The following is a 19130-nucleotide window of genomic DNA, read 5'->3' on the forward strand; positions in this document are numbered from 1 at the left end:
TTGTGCATTTCATAAAAAAAAAATAAAAATTAGTAGGTCCAGTTTTGTGAAATCGCTGGTAGAAAATCACGCCAAAACTGCTTGACAAAGTGGTCAATTGAAAGTGATGGTTGACAGCTTCATCGTCGCTTGACGATTTTCGATAGAAAGTGACTTTGTGGGGCCCTGGTGTCAACCAGACTCGCTCTCGCTGTAGCTTATTACTCTCCTCTCACAGCTCAATTTATAGCGAATTCGTTTACTAACGGGGTTAACACCAGTTCCAACCCAGTACGAAACTGGACTTTTGGTCAGTGTGAACCTCAACCTGAGCTAGGTTTTGAAAACAAACGAGCAAACTGACGTTTGTCAGAAAACAAGCAGACCCAATTTTGATACCCGATCCAGGTTGGAAGTGAACAATAAACGAATTCGCTATTAGTTTTAACATTTGCTGCGCTACGGTACTCTACCGGTCTTGCTCTCACTCTGTAGCTGCTTTGCTGGTCTAGTGTGGTGTTTAATTTTCATTAGAGCGTCTTATAACGGACTCGCTCTCGCTCTTCAGCTCATCGGATTGCCTGCGAAAAGCGATTTCCCTAACACAGATTGCATAGTTGAATTCCATCCGGTCTCACCAGCTTTCTTGGTGTTCTTGAGTACACAACGAAAGGCTGCCTGCAAGTATCGAGCTGCATCTCACATGAGCATCCATAGAAGGAGGAAGAAGTCGCACTGCTATTGATCGAAATCAGTAGCTCTTCGTGTGTCGCTGTGGACCATCTATGCCAAGTGCGTCATACTCAAGAGTATAAACAGCGAGAACTCCGCTCAAATTCCTACTCTTACACAAAACACAAGCCCCTGCTGCAGTTAACAAATAAGATTTATTAATCCTGATGAATGTGGGCGTCTTAGTGGAATACCTGTATAATGAGAGAGAGAAGGATTAGTATTTTCCATTTAATTCCACTACTTTATTTGCTTATCCTTGACAGATACGCGTATTTCGTCTACAATGTGCAGACTTCTTCAGTGTCTTGTACTAATACTCGAGTATTAGTACAAGACACTGAAGAAGTCTGCACATTGTAGACGAAATACGCGTATCTGTCAAGGATAAGCAAATAAAGTAGTGGAATTAAATGGAAAATACTAATCCTTCTCTCTCTCATTATAAGATTTATTATATAAGACTACGTAGTCCTACGTCACCATTGCGTACAACCCCACAGGGCGGTGCGGCTTCTTCCTCCTTCTATGGATGCTCATGTGAGCTGCAGCTCGCTGCTTGCAGGCAACATTTCGTTGTGTACTTGATAAAACCACCACTCTCCAAGCAGTGATTGAATAAACACCGTTTGGTGAGACCGGATGGAATTCAACTTTGAAATCTGTGTTAGGGAAATCGCTTTTTGCAGGCAATCGGTGATAATTTTAATTATAATAGCAATAGTTGCACATTCGTGCAATTTTCAATAGTGACATTCTGAAAAATGATAAAGTCTTAAATTACGCAGATGCGTAGAAATATTTCTGATCGATTGGTGATAAAATTATTGAAATTGGTTCAGGGGCAGCTGAGTTATTAACGTTCAAATCTTTCATAATTTTGTTTCATGTTCCATTTTTGATTTTCACAAAGTGTACCCCCATATAGAAATCACAGACGTAGTCCTACGCCAAAAAATTACAGCATAAAAATGGCCGAACAACTATGCAAAGTTTTAGGCAAATCGGAAAATTTGCTCATTAAATAAAAATCCAACTGCAAACAAACAATTACTTTCCCAGTTCAAAACGCTAATGGCCTTAGCAGAACATTCATCACAAAACCCCCCAACGGCATCGACGACAAACGATGATGCAACGATGCGTGATCTACCTGGTTTCCATTTATGCAACCACATGGTTTCCGGTGTAGCCTCCTAACCAACCCATGCCACGCCATCATCATCATCATCAGCACTAACTCTCGACCACGACTACGACTCCGGCTAGAGTGCAATCAATCTTTGCATAGCACGAATAAACATTGAGTTAAGCTTTCTCGTTGCACGCGACTTCTTCCCGCCATCGGACTGTGTCTGTGTCTGCTGCCTACTCTGACTGACCGTTCGTTCGTCAAGAGTCAAGAGTCGGTCCTCGCTCTCTCCTAGATGTCGGTTGGTCGGTGGGGTTAAAAATGAACGACTGCGGCTTTCCACAGAAGCAGCCTTACAGAAGACCCACCAGGATACGGCATAGACAAACGGGGTTACATATTTACAACCAGCGCCCATTCATTTCAGTCGATGGTCATCCGGCAGGTGGGAAGGTATACAACGTAAAGGAAATATAAAACTTTTTTTTAAAGTAAATGAAAAGACTGGTCCAGTGGGAGCAATACCAGGTCGGACACAATCGAGTGCAACGGTTTCCCTGTGGTCAGTCCGGTGGGTGAAAAATCGATATCTTTGTCAATACGGGGGGGAAGTAATTCATCCATCACGACCGCTCAATGGAGACGGATGGTAGCTTGTCTTGTTTTGGGATAAAGCTTCTCAAAATACAATATAACTTGAAATTCACTTCCAGGCAAAAAAAGCAGCCAATCTAATTACGATCAAGTGAATTGCTGGAAAATTGAGGAACTGGAATTCATCCGGCTCGCCATCGTCGGATTCGTGGTAATTTAGCAGGACCCTGCTAACAGGCAATTTTATTTCGCTTGGCTCCTTCCACCGACCACCTTCTTGTCTCTCCATTCGCGTGGGGCTTGGAACGAGAAATTTCTCAACTTTGGATTGTCTTCTCATCACAATAGATTGCTGCAAATTCGTCACACTTGTTAAGTTTTGATGAATTTCAGTCTGAGCTAAAGTGATTCGAAAAAAAAATGAGAAAGAAGCCTATGAAAAGTTGGTCCGCAATGAAGGTTGAAAAAAGGTAGGACGTCATTTCCCGAACAATGCTTGAAAAATATCAAAGACGTAGCTCCTGGATGCTAGTTGTCTTTTATCGAAATCAAACTTCAAAAAGATATAAAAGTGTTCTGCATGTCCAGCCATTTTCCGTTAGATGGAAATTGGCTTTTCCACCTCGGGATGATGAGTGACGCAAAGTGATTTTTATTTTTATCGAAAACCCTCATCTTCTCATTCACTCTCACACCGCACCGTCTCTTGTTTGTGTGAATCAACTCGATTGATTTTCGATTTTTTCCCTCCTCCCGCATACGAGTCACTTTCAACCATAAAGTGCATCGTTGGCTGATTGTTGTTTTCGTGGAAAAATATTGCGATACAGTTGCGATGTCATTTTTGCCACCGCCATAGCCATCGCGAATCGGAGATGATGGTCGTTGTCGAGTTTTCTGTGTCTGTCTGTAGCACAGCAGGCTGGCAGTTATCAGAACCCCCCCCCCCCCTTTGGACCAGTGGAGCTTTCATTTTGCAACTTCCCATGAATGGGTAAAAAATAGCACTTCGGCGAAACGATGCAAGCTCGTTTCCAACGAACGGCTGAATTCAATGCGCTACAAAAACTCTACACCAAACACGTGCATACACTCAGAGAGATCCCCGTGACAGGACACCTGAGGGATGGATGTATGCTTTCTCTCTCAATAGGGATTCATGGGGGGTGGGGGGTATAGAAACTATAATGCAATGTTTCTGCTTTTGACATGGGTGGAAATTTTTCCATCGTACCGAGTCCGACCGTTGTTGCATCGACAGCAACTACAACGGCAGAATGGACGAATGAATGCATGCTAGCCAGGAAGAATGGAGCAAAGTAGATTTGGTCCTTTTCATCTACGGTGGTAGGTGAGAATTTCCAGCTGGTCTCTCCTGTGTGAGTGATTCGCTTGAATAATCTGTTTAAAGGGATATCAGATCATCAAATTACGGGCACTAGCTTGGAATGTAAGTAATCGGTTCTCAAACTTTCATTGATTATGCCACAGGTTGAAAAATTGGATAAATTCATGACCCACCATTATTGAAGAAAGATATTGTGAGGTAAGAATGACGTTGAAATTACCGAAATTACCTAAAATACAAAAAAAAAAAAAAACCAAAAGAACCCCAGGATGACTTTGTTTTATATCTGGTAAATCTTATATACACCTCGCAATTTTATTTCACGAAACAAAACAAAACCAAATTTATTTATGACTAAACCTTCTCCGATTTGCATAATATTGGTTATGGTCGATCATTCACATTTGAGTTGAAAAACAAAATTCAAAATGCCGTATTCGATATTCAACGAATCATAACTCGAAAATGTCATTTACAATCGAAATGAGAAAACTTTGCACAAGTTCCGAGACCTTTGGATAAATTCACAGATCCGTGAACAAGTTGAGAGAACTTTGACAAGTTCAGAGAACTTTGGATAAGTTCAGAGAACTTTGGATAAGTTCAGAGAACTTTGGATAAGTTCAGAGAACTTTTGGAAATTAAACACAACTTTTGGCAAGCTCAGAGAACATTGGACAAGTTAAGAGAACTTTGGACAAGTTCACAAGTTCAGAGAACTTTGGACGAGTTCAGAGAACTTTGAAAAAGCTCAGAGAAATTTGGACAAGTTCAGAGAACTTTGGACGAGTTCAGAGAAGAAATTTCTTGACAAGTTCAAAGAACTTTGTACAAGTTCAGAGAACTTTGGACAAGTTCAGAGAAATTTGGACAAGTTCAGAGAGATTTGAATAAGTTCTGAGAACTTTGGACAAGTTCAGAGAACGTTGGACAAGTTCAGAGAACTTTGGACAAGTTCAGAGAAATTTGGACAAGTTCAGAGAAATTTGGAAAAGTTCAGAGAACTTTGGGAAATTAAACAGAACTTTTGAAAGGACAGAGAACTTTGGACAAGTTCAGAGAACTTTTGGAAATTAAACACAACTTTTAGCAAGTTAAGAGAACATTGGACAAATTCAGAGAACTTTGTACAAGTTCAGAAAACTTTGAACAAGTTCAAAGAACTTTGAACAAGTTCAAAGAACTTTGGGAAATTAAACAGAACTTTTGGCAAATTTAGAGAACATTGGATGAGTTCAGAAAAATTTGAACAAGTTCAGAGAACTTTGGACAAGTTCAGAGAACTTTGGACAAGTTCAGAGAACTTTGGACAAGTTCAGAGAACTTTGGACAAGTTCAGAGAACTTTGGAAAAGTTCATAGAACTTTGGACAAGTTCAGTGAACTTTGGACAAGTTCAGAGAACTTTGGACAAGTTCAGGGAGCTTTGGACAAGTTCAGAGAACTTTCGACAAGTTCAGAGAACTTTGGACAAGTTCATAGAACTTTGGACAAGTTCAGAGAACTTTGGACAAGTTCAGAGAACTTTGGACAAATTTAGAGACCTTTGGACAAGTTCAGAGAAATTGGACAAGTTCAGAGAGATTTTAATAATTTCTGAGAACTTTGAACAAGTTCAGAGAAATTTGGACAGATTCAGAGAAATTTGGACAAGTTCAGAGAAATTTGGAAAAGTTCAGAGAACTTTGGGAAATAAAACGGAACTTTTGAAAGGATAGAGAACTTTGAACAAGTTCAGAGAACTTTCGGGAATTAAACAGAACTTTTGGCTACTTCAGAGAACATTGGACAAGTTCAGAAATGTTTTGACAAGTTCAGAGAACTTTGGACAAGTTCAGAGAAATTTGGAAAAGTTCAGAGAACTTTGAAAAATTAAACAGAACTTTTGAAAGGACAGAGAACTTTGGACAAGTTCAGAGAACTTTCGGGAATTAAACAGAACTTTTGGCTACTTCAGAGAACATTGGACGAGTTCAGAAATGTTTTGACAAGTACAGCGAACTATGGACGAGTTCAGAGAACTTTTGGAAATTAAACACAACTTTTAGCAAGTTAAGAGAACATTGGACAAGTTCAGAGAACTTTGTACAAGTTCAGAAAACTTTGAACAAGTTCAAAGAACTTTGAACAAGTTCAGAGAACTTTGGGAAGTTAAACAGAACTTTTGGCAAGTTTAGAGAACATTGGATGAGTTCAGAAAAATTTGAACAAGTTCAGAGAACTTTTGACAAGTTCAGAGAAATTTGGACAAGTTTAGAGAACTTTGGGAAACTAAACAGAACTTTTGGCAAGTTCAGAGAACATTGGACAAGTTCAGAAAATTTTGGACGTGTTCAGATAACATTGGACAAGTTCAGAGAACTTTGGACGAGTTCAGAGAACTTTGGACAAGTCCAGAGAAATTCACACAAGTTCAGAAAAATTTGGACAAGTTCAGAGAACTTTGGACATGTTCAGAGAACTTTGGACAAGTTCAGAGAACTTTGGATAAGTTCAGAGAACTTTGGATATGTTAAGAGAACTGTGGACAAGTTAAGAGAATTTTGGACGAGTTCAGAGAACTTTTGAAAACGAAACAGAACTTCTGGCAAGTTCAGAGATCATTAGAAAAGTTCAGAAAAATTTTGACAAGTTCAGAGAACTATTGACAAATTCAGAGAGCTTTGGATAAGTTCAGAGAAATTTGGACAAGTTTAGAGAACTTTGGGAAATTAAACAGAACTTTTGGTAAGTTCAAAGAACATTGGACAAGTTCAGAAACATTTGGACGTGTTCAGATAACATTGGACAAGTTCAGAGAACTTTGGACGAGTTCAGAGAACTTTGGACATGTTCAAAGAACTCTGGACAAGTTCAGAGAAATTTGGATGAGTTCAGAGAACTTTGGATAAGTTAAAAGAACTGTGGACAAGTTCAGAGAGCTTTGGACGAGTTTAGAAAAATTTGGACAAGTTCAGAGAGCTTCGGACGAATTCAGAGACCTTTGGACAAATTCAGAGAACTTTGGACAAGTACAGATAATTTTGGACAAGTTTAGAGAACTTTTGACAAGTTCAGAGAACTTTTGAAAATTAAACAGAACTTCTGGCAGGTTTAGAGAACTTCTGAAAACTAAACAGAACTTCTGGCGAGTTCAGAGATCATTAGAAAAGTTCAGAAAAATTACGACAAGTTCAGAGAACTTTTGACAAATTCTGAGAACTTTGGACAAGTTCAGAGAACTTTGGACAAGTTCACAGAACTTTGGACAAGTTCAGAGAACTTTGGACAAGTTCAGAGAACTTTGGACAAGTTCAGAGAACTTTGGACAAGTTCAGAGAACTTTGGACAAGTTCAGAGAACTTTGGACAAGTTCAGAGAACTTTGGACAAGTTCAGAGAACTTTGGACAAGTTCAGAGAACTTTGGACAAGTTCAGAGAACTTTGGACAAGTTCAGAGAACTTTGGACAAGTTCAGCGAACTTTGAACAAATTCAGAGCACTTTGGACCAGTTTAGAGAACTTTGGACAAGTTCAGAGAACTTTGGACAAGTTCAGAGAACTTTGAATAAATTCAGAGAACTTTGGACCAGTTCAGAGAACTTTGGACAAGTTCAGAGAACTTTGGACAAGTTCAGAGAACATTGAACAAATTCAGAGAACTTTGAAACTTTTCAGAGAATTTTGGACCAGTTCAGAGAACTTTGGACCAGTTCAGAGAACTTTGAACAAGTTCAGGGAACTTTGGACAAGTTCAGCGAACTTTGGACAAGTTCAGAGAACTTTAGACAAGTTCAGTGAGCTTTGGACAAGTTCAGAGAACTTTGGACAAGTTCAGGGAACTTTGGACAAGTTCAGAGAACATTGGACAAGCTCAGAGAAATTTGGACAAGTCCAGAGAGCTTTGGACAAGTTCAGAAAACTTTGGACAAATTCAGAGAACTTTGGACAAGTTCAGAGAACTTTGAAAAAGTTCAGAGAACATTGGACAAGTTCAGAGAACATTGGACAAGTTCAGAAAAATTATGACAAGTTCAGAAAAATTATGACAAGTTCAGAGAGCTTTGGAAAATTAAACAGAACTTTTGGCAAGTTCAGAGAATATTGGACGAGTTCAGAAAAAAACAGGACAGAGAACTTCGGACAAATTCAGAGACCTTTGTTTCCACGCTTTAGCAATGCTCGTACCATCTCTGATAGCGATGACTATGTTTCCACCTCGTTTATCAGCTCAGATCAGCAAATGACGTTCGATAGAATAATACCAACGACCTCGCTGGGATTGAACCCAGACACACTGAAGTGAGAAAGCTGTTGCGCTTACCACTCAACCGCCGGCACCAGTTGTGTTAATTTCAAAGAAGTCTTGTGAAGTCACTAGTTCAGATTACTTTACGAGGATGAACGATGGGAGAAAATTAATGGTACGCGCTATCTATCAACTTAATTGTAAATCAGTCAAAAATTAGCTTCTGTTCGTTAGCTATATACTCACACAACCAGTTCATCCTCTCGGCGAAGTCAATCTTCCGCTTCAGCTCCCGAATGAGCGCCCTCAGTTCGACGTCCTTGATCGCATCGATATTGTCGCACATCTGCTGAAACTGCTTGGCACTGGCAAAGTTGTTCGCCAGTTCCGAGATTCTCTTCCTCAGCTTGTTTCGTTCAGCATCTGCAGCTCCACCACCACCGCTGTTCCCGTTGCACTCGTCCTCGTCATCGTCGTCGTCTTCCTCCTCGTCCGGTTCGGTACTGTCGTCATCGCAGCCTCCCGTTGTCGTTCGCGGTCGGGGAGCCGTGATGGAGGAAGACGTCGGAGCGTCCAGCGAGGGCCGTTTCTGATCCAGCGGATCCGTCTCCTCCACATTGACTACGGTCTGCTGGCTACTGGCCCCGCTGGGAGTCGCCGTAGCGGTGGTGGTCGTCGTCGTCGTCGTTGCGTCCTCGTCGTCGTCTTTGGTTGTGCTATCCGCGGTGATGGCCGAGGTCGATCGCTGCGGCGTCGGTGGACAGCTGGCGCAAGGGCTGACACTGTCGACTGTAGGTTTGGCATCGCTTTGATTGTCGTCCTCTTCCTCCTCGTCGTCGTCGTTGGTCGTTGGTGTTGGTTTGGCTTGTGCGGGTTCAACTACTGCGTTAGGATCTTCGGGTTCGCGATCCTGGTTCATAGTACGATCGGCCTGCGATGTATTGAATGATTGTTCCGGTTGGAGTTGCTTTGGCTGTTTGGCGACGTTGCTGTCGTCGTCGTCGTTGGCGGTGGCTGTGGCACACTGGCTATCACACTGTTTTCGAGGTCCGGCCTCGGTCGAACTCGATGAAGACGTTATTGATGATCGCGATGAAGATGATGCCAGGAAGGGAAACACCTTGTGCTCTTTGGTTCCCGGCTTAGTGCGTGACTTCTTGGTCTTTTTGCACTTTGGGCTGATTCGCCGCGTCTCGGCGTAACTACGATAGAATGAGATGAGAAAGTCCTCTAATTGCACTAGTTTGGCATGATCGACGTCGTCACATGGACTCGGTTGGGTGGACTGCTGTAGTCGTTCGAGGCGTTGCTGCCTCTTGGTGGCTTCCACCTCCTGCGCCGCTTCCGCCGCTCGCTCGACTTCCTGCTGCAGCTGGGAGCGCCCGTGAAGTTCCGACTGGACCGGTCGTAGCTGATCGTCCGCCGATGCTTGGACCACATTCAACGGTAGCTCATCGAAGCTAAGCACGATCCGCTTGTGGAGATCTTTCAGCTCGGCCAGCTCCCAGCGCTGTTCGTGGTTGCGTAATCGATCCGCAATATAACCGAGTTCGGCCAACAGCTTCACATCTACTCCGCGGTGGCCGTCTGGAGCTTTGTGGTACATTCGAGCTGATCCGCGGATGCCACGAGGCAACGAAGGTGATTCTGCGGCACGCTGGCCTGCGGACAGTCTACGATTCTGGCACGGTCCAGGACGGCTACTACGGGAACAAGTTGCGGGTGCTCCACCTGGGGCCAATGGAAGCTACTGGAGTACTCGGTGATTGTCATTCAATACTGGTTGAATCGGTGGACCTGAAATGGGGAGAAGAAAATCTTTTGTCAGATAGAGTGTCTAAAGGTCATGGAAAATATATATTCGATGGAAATATTCCAAAAATGTCAATAAAGCAGCTGGAAACTAAATTATACGGAATTTTCATTATATTGACAGATGCTTCCATGCAGGAAAAAAGGACAAAGGAACATCCCTGTGTGACAAACTAATCATTCTTCCACCAACCAAGCAGCCAGTCCTTCGCAGAAAACGATATTAAGCCTACCTCTGCCCATAAACTGCAGCAACTCTTGCGTGTCACTTTCAACACAATGAAGCTACCTTCCGGAAATTGAAGGGATCTCTCTTAAACACAGGATATCGTAAATGGTAGTAGCATAAACCACTTAGCAGAGTAAAGCGGAAAGTTTACCTTTCCTGCTCGGCGGCAGTTCCCATCGAAAGGCTCGAGGCAATTTTCCAGGTCAACGCCCAAATCAAATTTGCTACCAAACAAATGTGCTTAATTAGGCAAAAGCGTGGCGGGGGGAAATTTCCCAACCGAAATTATTCCCCACCAAAACCGGAATCGCACCCAACATGATATACTTTCTAAATTATTGCATTTTTATAGCATTTTAACGCAATTTCCGACCCAAAATAGAATGCTTATAAATTGAACAAAATTGATTTTTTTTTTGTTCCGGGAAAGTTGGCTCTGTTTCCACCACGATCATCCAATGAATTTCCACCCACACTCATGCATCGATGTATTAATTAACTTTTCCCATTCCATTCCGAATTCTTTGAACGGGAAATATTACGCGTTCACAGGGCGACGTACCTCCCGGAAGCCATGTCTCAATTAAATGACCAACTCGCACTCCCACCTTACGCTGCGGTGGCAACAATTTGATTATCGAGGACGGTCCGAAAATTTTAAAATATCCTGCATAAAAGTAAGCAGAAATTCGATTTGAGTGAGCGGTGAAATTGCAAACATGCATCATGGTGAAGCGGAAAATTGATTCAATTCATATCGGTCCATATTTGAGCACAAGTGAATTCGGTTCTGGTTCCGAAATCCAACCGAGCTGGAAATAGCAGGACGTTAATTAAATTGCTAATTGATTTGAGCTAGCCACCTGCTTTGATGGTTGACTGAAGTGCAATGGAATTTGAAGCATTATTTTCTATTTTTTTTTTTGTGTAGGGGGAGATTTGAGATAAGCTAAATCGATCGGCTATTGTATTGGAAAGTCCTCTCGGAATGTGGTTTTGAACAGGCTTAGTAGTTTATAAGAGTGATTCATTTTGGGAAAATTGCAAATCTCATAATTAAAAAAAAACAGTATCTTCTGTAAATTTCCCTATTTACGTATTCTCGTCAATCTAAGCAACGTCAGTACTTCTATTAGCATTTTTTCAGCGTCACGCACATATATGACGTGTCTGTTTGTTTAAATTGATCTGCTACTTGCTTCTCTATCCATTCTAATCGACAGAATTCTTCAAAACTGTTTGAAAGCGTTTTTACAACGCTCCAAACTTCTCAGGTGAGTGTGACTATTGTCGGCAGCCTCTTTTTCTTCGGCAACCTTCCCATTAGAACTGCGTGTTAACCAGCTGTTCTTTTATCGGCAACTCGAAATCAGCCCCATTTTGTAGTGCGTATGCTTCATGTGAAGAAAAATCTGGCATAACATGAATGCTCGGTCGTACAAATATAATCAGATTGAAGCTGAAAGACTAAAGAATCGTTTGGATACATTCAGGGAAGTGTGTTGATGGGAAAACATAGTGAAATTAACGTTTAAATTTTGGTTGCCGAAAACAGTCAATAGGTGCCGAATCCGACATTTACCCTACCATGGAATTTTTTAATTTGAGAATTTTTAAAGTTTAAATTTCGAAAAGTTTAGTAATGGGTAAAACTGGCCTAGCCCCAACATCTTGAAAATTGTCTCTTATGATTTAAAAAAAAAAACAAATGTCCGGGATCTCAAAAGTCCTATTCGGGATAGGATTTCAGAAGAGTTCTATTTTTTCTAATTATAAGAATTTCTTAGTTTATTCTATCACTGTACAAAATTCGGTCCAATAACTCACTCGCGCTGTAGTGTTCTAAATTCAAAATTCTGCGACAGAAAAAGCATTTAAAATTTCGGACTTCAATAACTAATCTTTTCAATGCCCACATTTTTTTTTTTAAATTGAAGTGTTTTCGGAACCTTTTCCCAGCGAAATATATTGCTGAAATCAACCATGCTGTATCAAATTTTGTTGTTTAAATAAATCTGGAAAACAAATTGATTCCATTTGAATAGCTTCATGGTGCCCAGCTTTAGCGATCGTTAGTTGTAATAGCATGTTGTGATGAAAGGAGCTTGGTGGCTTAGCAGCGACCAATTTTGCTTACCGAGCATAATATTGTGGATTCAATCCCATTTTTCGAATCACTCCTATATTTTTTTAGTGCGCAAACTTGATTTTTTTATGGATCAATTAAAGTAGTTGTAGGATTACCCTATTACCATCCTATCACCGTAACAGCCGATCAGATGATAGCAAATAAAGGTAGCAAATAATGGCTTAAATTGTGGCTATTGTACGAGCCATCGATCGACCGGCAGTTGATGGTAGATCGAGATCACTTTGGCTTTCATTAGCATACGGGAGATGATGTAGACGATGAGAGCGAGAGATTCGGTCTACGATCCGATCTCTTGTGATATTCACCACATCCACGATGGGATACTGGGATCGGGTTAGAGAGCAGATAGCGATGATTATTGTAGCTAGGTGATAAGTGACCCAAGGTCGAAGACGGTCCTGCGAGACCGGGACATTTATTGTAATTCGTGTTGTAGTTTGTACCAAAAATAAATGTAGTGTAGTTAGAGTTTGTGTTTCCCCTAAAACTTGTGTAGTGTTAATTGTGCCATGAAGGAAGAACTCGCACCCTTAACCAGTTGTCCGTAATCTGCACCAACGATTGACGTGTCCATCGCTGATCCGTTCCCTGTCGACCAGGCATCCACCGATTGAGTTGGACACCAACAATCTACAGCTAAGGTGTTCACTACCTCCGAAGTTACTCCAGCAAAGGTACAGGTAATCCTACATAATTGGTCCTTTGAACCGGATACCTGTGGACCGTGTCAAGACCCTAAACGCTGGATTGACGCCATCGACGGATGGAATAGGCCAGACCACAGATCCATCACACCATTGTGTACCGCGAATGAAAGGAGTGTCGCCATCGTTCCGCGGGTCAATTAGTTGTGCACAATCAATCAGCAGCCATCTAAATTCTCGCCTGAAAGGAGCCTTTGTGGAGGATAACGCGCGCCTGGATCTGGCGCCATATCAAGTTTGAACTGACTGGATGGAATTTCAACTTGGCTTTCGTGCTAGGACTGGACACTAACCAGGAACGGATTCCTGTTTCTCCAGGTAAATTAACACTTAGTGTATGTCCTACCGAAGTTAGGATTCGTGATTCTTACACCCCCCTTCGATTTTCTTGATCTGCTACACTACGAACAACCCACCGGTTGACCGATGATCGACCATTGGTAAGGAGGACAACCAACTTCCTTAGGACGGATCCTTGGCTGTGAGTGACGGTTAATTGGACCACATACGCACCATCGCGCCGCCAGCCATCAGTGACGACTCCCATCGGCGGTGGTTGTGGCCATTTTGTTCATCCGATCAAGACATTTGACGGGATTTTGACAACGAAGAGGGAGCACCATCATATTATTGTCCGGGTGAGTCTATATAGAACTCTGTATATGTCTGCCGAAGCCTGGCAGCAGAAAATACACATTTTAATGGAAATTGGTATCCTCTTCGATTATTTGCGGACACATCCCTAATTTCCTCGCTGACACGAACTGCGGCTGCACTTATTTTGAATTGAATTTGATTGCTGGGTTTCGCACCGCTGCTGGTTTCTCTGGGTGAGTTGACCGCAGTATATGCCCGGCCGAAGTCGGATTCTAGTGGTACTACATTAGTTCGTCATCCTCTTCTCACAATTCTCGTTGGTATTCTATGGGAGTTTCGACATCTGGTGAAATCATACGATAGGAGTTTCGATATCTGGCGAGTTCATTCAAACGTTGATCATTGATTGATGTGTAGAAGTATTCGATCGATTTGGACACTTGTGGAGCTGTTGGTTTCCCTAGGTGAGCTGCCTCAGTATATGTCCAGTCGAGTTTGGATAATTTTGAATACTACATGCTGGTTTCCTCTCCTCTTCATACGTTCCTTATTCGCTAATGAGCATTACCAACAAAGTACCTGTGTCGTGACTGAAGCTTTGGTCAATTGGATTGCTGACTTTGGCTCAATTTAGGAGGAATCGTTTGTTGTAAAGGTCAGTTAACATAGAATAGTGTGTGTCCACCGAAGCAAGGGACCACAGTATTTATACTACAACGACACTTCTCTTCTCGTTCCGTATCAACTATACCGAGCTAACATCATGCCTACCAAGAAGCCGTGTACCAGGAAGTCGGTTCTGAAACTCCTCATTACCAAGTTGAAGGAGATTGAGTTGGCCTTCAACGATATCTGGCGTTTCACGGAGAAAATCCAGGAAACAACGACCGCTACTCAGATCAATCTACGATTGGAGAAAATCGACGAACTGTGGGAGAGGTATGGTGCTACTCTCGTCGAGCTTAAATCACAAGATGACTTCGACGATGAAAACGACGAATTCGAGATACAAAGACAGGAATTTAGCGACCGTTACTATCAAGCAAAATCCATATTAATAGATCAGGCTAGGGAAAGGCAGGGACCTACATCGTTGAATCAATCCATCCTTGGTGCTGAACCATCAGTAACAGCTACGCTTGATCACGTTCGTCTTCCGCAGATTAAGCTGCAATCTTTCAACGGGGAGATAGACGAGTGGTTGAGTTTCCGGGACTTATTCACTTCCTTGATCCACTGGAAGACGGATCTTCCAGAGGTAGAAAAGTTCCACTACTTGAAGGGATGTCTGCAAGGGGAACCGAAGACGTTGATCGATTCGTTGCAGATCACCGCTGCCAATTACCAAGTTGCATGGGCTATGCTGTTGAAGCGGTACAACAACAGCAAGCAACTGAAGAAACGCCAAATCCAATCTCTCCTCAAGTTACCCATCCTATCCAAGGAATCCGTTAACGAGTTGCATAGTCTTGTTGAAGGATTCGAAAAGATTGTGCAAACGTTGGACCAGATTGTACAACCGGTTGACTATAAGGATCTCCTCTTGGTTAATCTGTTGACGTGTCGTCTAGATCCATCCACTCGCCGGGGTTGGGAAGAGTTTTCTTCGACCCAGGAACAGGACACCCTCAAGGAACTTCTCGAATTTCTCCAACGGGGAGTTCGCATATTGGAATTCTTACCATCCAAGACTGCAGATCCTATGAAATCATCAAATCAGCCACAACCAACAAGGCAAAAGAGCACTGCAGTCAGGACTAGCCTCAACACTGTACAAGCGTCCGGATGGTGCTGTTTAGCCTGCTCGGGAAATCATCCACTGTTCCAATGGGGCACATTCCAACGAATGTCAGTGACGGATAAGGATTCGTTACTGCGGTCTCATTCGTTGTGTAGGAACTGCTTCAGACAGGGACATCAGGCAAAGGAATGTCAGTCGAAGTACTCGTGTCGGAATTGTAAGGGTCGACACCACACGTTGGTCTGTTTTAAACCTGATAGGGACTCCAACTCCAAGACATCAACTAAAGGCAGCAACGTATCCAAGGAAGCTTCGGAATCCAATCAATCCTCGAAACATTTAGCATCCTCTTCCACTTCTCAAGTAGTTAATCTGACAGCTACTGACAGCTTGGTGGCAGGTACAGCCCACCAATGCTCATCCAAGGTTTTGCTGGCAACAGTGGTTGTCATAGTTCAGGATGATGACGGCAATCGGATTCCAGCTCGAGCTCTTCTAGACTCTGGATCGGAGAGCAATTTTATCTCAGAGCGCCTCAGCCAGCGTCTGAAGATAACTCGCCGAAGGGTGGATATTTCGGTTCTTGGCATTGGTCAGGCAGCTACCAAGGTCAAGCAACAAGTCTCAGCAATGGTTCGATCACGGTTATCGGAGTATTCACGCCAAATGAACTTCCTAGTTCTGCCGAAGGTTACGGTGAACCTGCCGACTACCACCATCAACACATCCGGTTGGACACTTCCAGAAGGAATCGAACTTGCTGACCCATCGTTCTGTATATCCTCAGGGGTGGATATCGTCCTGGGGATAGAAGCATTCTTCGACTTTTTCGAAACGGGTAGGAAAATTTCACTTGGAGAGCGACTTCCAGCGTTACACGATTCAGTCTTCGGCTGGGTAGTCAGTGGAGGATATACCGAAGGCAACCATAGTATGCAAATCAACTGCAACATGGCAACAACGGATCGTTTGGAGGAGCTACTATCCCGGCTTTGGTCCATAGAGGAGGTTGAGTTGATCAACAACTTTTCTCCAGAAGAATCCCGCTGTGAAGCAATGTTTGCGAGTACTGTGCAGCGTGGAGCGGACGGCCGCTATTCTGTTTCCCTACCCAAAGACGAAAACGTCATTTCTCGGTTGGGCGAATCTATGGAGATCGCATTCCGACGTTTTCAAGGTACCGAGCGTAGACTATCCAAGGACGCTAACCTACGGGAACAGTACGTTGCATTTATGGAGGAGTACGTGCAATTAGGTCACATGCGGAAGGTCGAAGGAGAACAAGGATCCATTAAACGCTGCTTTCTTCCACATCATCCGGTGGTGAAGGAGGCCAGCACCACCACCAAGGTCCGCGTGGTGTTCGACGCATCTTGTAAAACGTCTACGGGATTGTCGTTGAACGATGCATTGCTGGTAGGGCCAGTAATACAGCAAGATCTTCGATCCATCATCCTTCGTTGCTGCACGAAGCAAATCATGTTAGTCGCCGACGTGGAAAAAATGTTCCGCCAGATCTTCGTTATTTCCATAGATCGACCACTCCAATCCATCTTCTGGCGTCCATCACCATCAGAGGAGGTAGGCAGTTACGAGCTGAACACTGTCACTTACGGAACGAAACCAGCTCCGTTCCTAGCAACTCGCACACTCAACCAGTTGGCAATGGACGAAGGCGATCGATATCCACTGGCAGTTGCTGCGATTACCGAAGATACGTATATGGATGACGTGATCACGGGCTGCGATACTCTGGAGGAGGCCAAGAAGCTGCAGATTCAGCTAGACGGAATGACGAGCAGCGGTGGTTTTCGGCTCAGAACATGGGCATCGAACTGTGCAGAAGTCTTGCACGGAATTCCCGAAGAGAATCTTGCGATCCGTGCATCCGAAGGAATCAATCTCGATCCAGATCCTTCCGTCAAGGCGTTAGGACTAACCTGGCTCCCTAATTCCGATGTTTTCAGGTTTCAGTTTGATATTCCACCTATCAATCCTGACGAAGTACTCACCAAACGTCAGGTATTTGACAGTTTTTCTTGAACTGGTGGTCGCCATCTTGGATTTCAGAATGCCGTCTGGCATCGGTTTCTGGCCTCTATACGTTATCCCCTATTCGGAAATAACCATATTGTAGGGTATTTGACAGTTTTTCTTGAACCGATGACCGCCATCTTGGATTTCAAAATGGCATCTGGCATTGGTTTCCGACCTCTATACGTCGTCCCCTTTCCGGAAGTACCCGAAATATTGTAGAGTATTTGACAGATTTTCTTAAACTGGTGGTCGCCATGTTGGATTCCAAAATGACGTCTGGCATCGATTTCCGGCCTCTACACGTCGTCCCCTTTCTGAAAATATCCATATTATAGGGTATTTGACAGTTTTTCTTGAACCGATGGCCGCCATCTTGGATTTCAAAATGATGTCTGGCATCGGTTTCTGGCCTCTATACGTTATCCCCTATCCGGAAATAACCATATTGTAGGGTATTTGACAGTTTTTCTTGAACCGATGGCCTCCATCTTGGATTTCAAAATGGCATCTGGCATCGGTTTCCGACCTCTATACGTCGTCTCCTTTCCGGAAGTACCATGAAATATTGTAGGGTATTTGACAGTTTTTCTTGAACCAATGGTCGCCATCTTGGATTTTAAAATGGCGTCCGAAATCGATTTCTGACCTCTACACATCATCCCTTTTCCGGTTCCTATCCCCACATTTCACAGCAACATCTTATATGGACAAGCTTTCCACACATAACATTTCAAGGAAGTTCATGTGCACACTAGCGCTGTGTAGTGAGAAAGTTCTGAATTAATATAACCACCATTCGAAAGGACTTGGTCACCTGAACAACTTTGCTCAAGGCAGCAACGTTCTATATGGCCAGGTTCTCGAGATACAGTTTATATAGGAAGTTCACATGCACACTAGCGCTGCCTAGTGAGAGAGTTCTGAACTAATATGAACACCATACAAAAGGACATGATCACCTGAACAGCGTTGCTGAATGCAGTAACCTTCTATATGGCCAGGATTTTGAGATACAGCTTATATAGCAAGCTCACGTGCACACTAGCGCTGTGTAGTGAGAGAGTTCTGAACTTATATGGCCACCATCCGAAAGGACTTGGTCACTTGAACAACTTTGCTGAATGGCCAGGATCCTATGATCCATATGCTATAGCCCCCGTCATAATAAAAATATAAGTGAAGTGCCTCTAGGGACGTAGTCCCCAATTAAATCTGAATTCAATGACACAGGCTTGTTGGTCTATCTCAGTACAACAACTTTGTCGAAGACAGTATAGCTCTATATATTGAAACAAATGAGATAATCCACCACAGCCCCTAATTGGGCTTGGTGAAACGAAGCAGTATGCGTTGCAGCGCTTCTATCAATTTGAAAAGCGTTTGAACAACAACGTGGAACTGAAGCGTGAATATGATGCTTTCATTGAGGAATACGTTCGAGTCAACCATTGTCGGGAGATTTTCGAGCTTGAGATAAGCAGCACACCCAACTACTTTTTGCCTCACCATGTGGTGTTGAAACCCACATCGTCTACTGCGAACAGTGTTTGATGCATCTGCGAAATCGACTACGGGAGTTTCACTTAACGATGTCCTCATGACCGGTCCGGTCGTTCAGGATCCATTATTGGATATAACAATTCGGTTTCGTATTCATCAGTACGTGTTCCCCTGTGATGTGCCCAAAATGTACAGGCAAATAAGCATGGCTCGCGATGATACAAGATTCCTCCGGGCATTTTGTCGTTAAATGCCAACTGATCCAATTCGCACATTAAAACTTACGACCGTAACCTACTGCACAGCATCAGCCTCTTTTGCAGCAACACGTACATTGAAGCAACTC

The 19130-nt window shown here is 43.1% G+C and overlaps 2 protein-coding genes across 5 annotated transcripts in view; one reads left to right on the forward strand and one right to left on the reverse strand.

Moving 5' to 3' along the window:
- Positions 1–19130, reverse strand: part of Pde9 (phosphodiesterase 9) — a 398535-nt gene that overhangs the window by 73228 nt on the left and 306177 nt on the right. For all 4 annotated transcript variants that reach the window (XM_065221202.1, XM_065221203.1, XM_065221201.1 and 1 more), the window contains one exon: positions 8259–9809. In XM_065221202.1, coding sequence (XP_065077274.1) covers positions 8259–9618 — 1360 coding nt within the window. In that variant the 5' untranslated portion in view covers positions 9619–9809. The remainder of the gene's footprint in view (positions 1–8258; positions 9810–19130) is intronic.
- LOC135700665 (uncharacterized) overlaps positions 14270–19130 on the forward strand; it is a 46449-nt gene continuing 41588 nt past the window's right edge. Inside the window, exon 1 of the mRNA XM_065221248.1 lies at positions 14270–17175. Within this exon, the coding sequence (XP_065077320.1) occupies positions 14270–17175 (2906 nt within the window). The remainder of the gene's footprint in view (positions 17176–19130) is intronic.

Source organism: Ochlerotatus camptorhynchus, unplaced genomic scaffold, assembly GCF_037179485.1.
Source record: "Ochlerotatus camptorhynchus isolate MF236.1 unplaced genomic scaffold, CSIRO-AGI_Acam_v1.1 ptg000140l, whole genome shotgun sequence".
NCBI lineage: Eukaryota > Metazoa > Arthropoda > Insecta > Diptera > Culicidae > Ochlerotatus > Ochlerotatus camptorhynchus.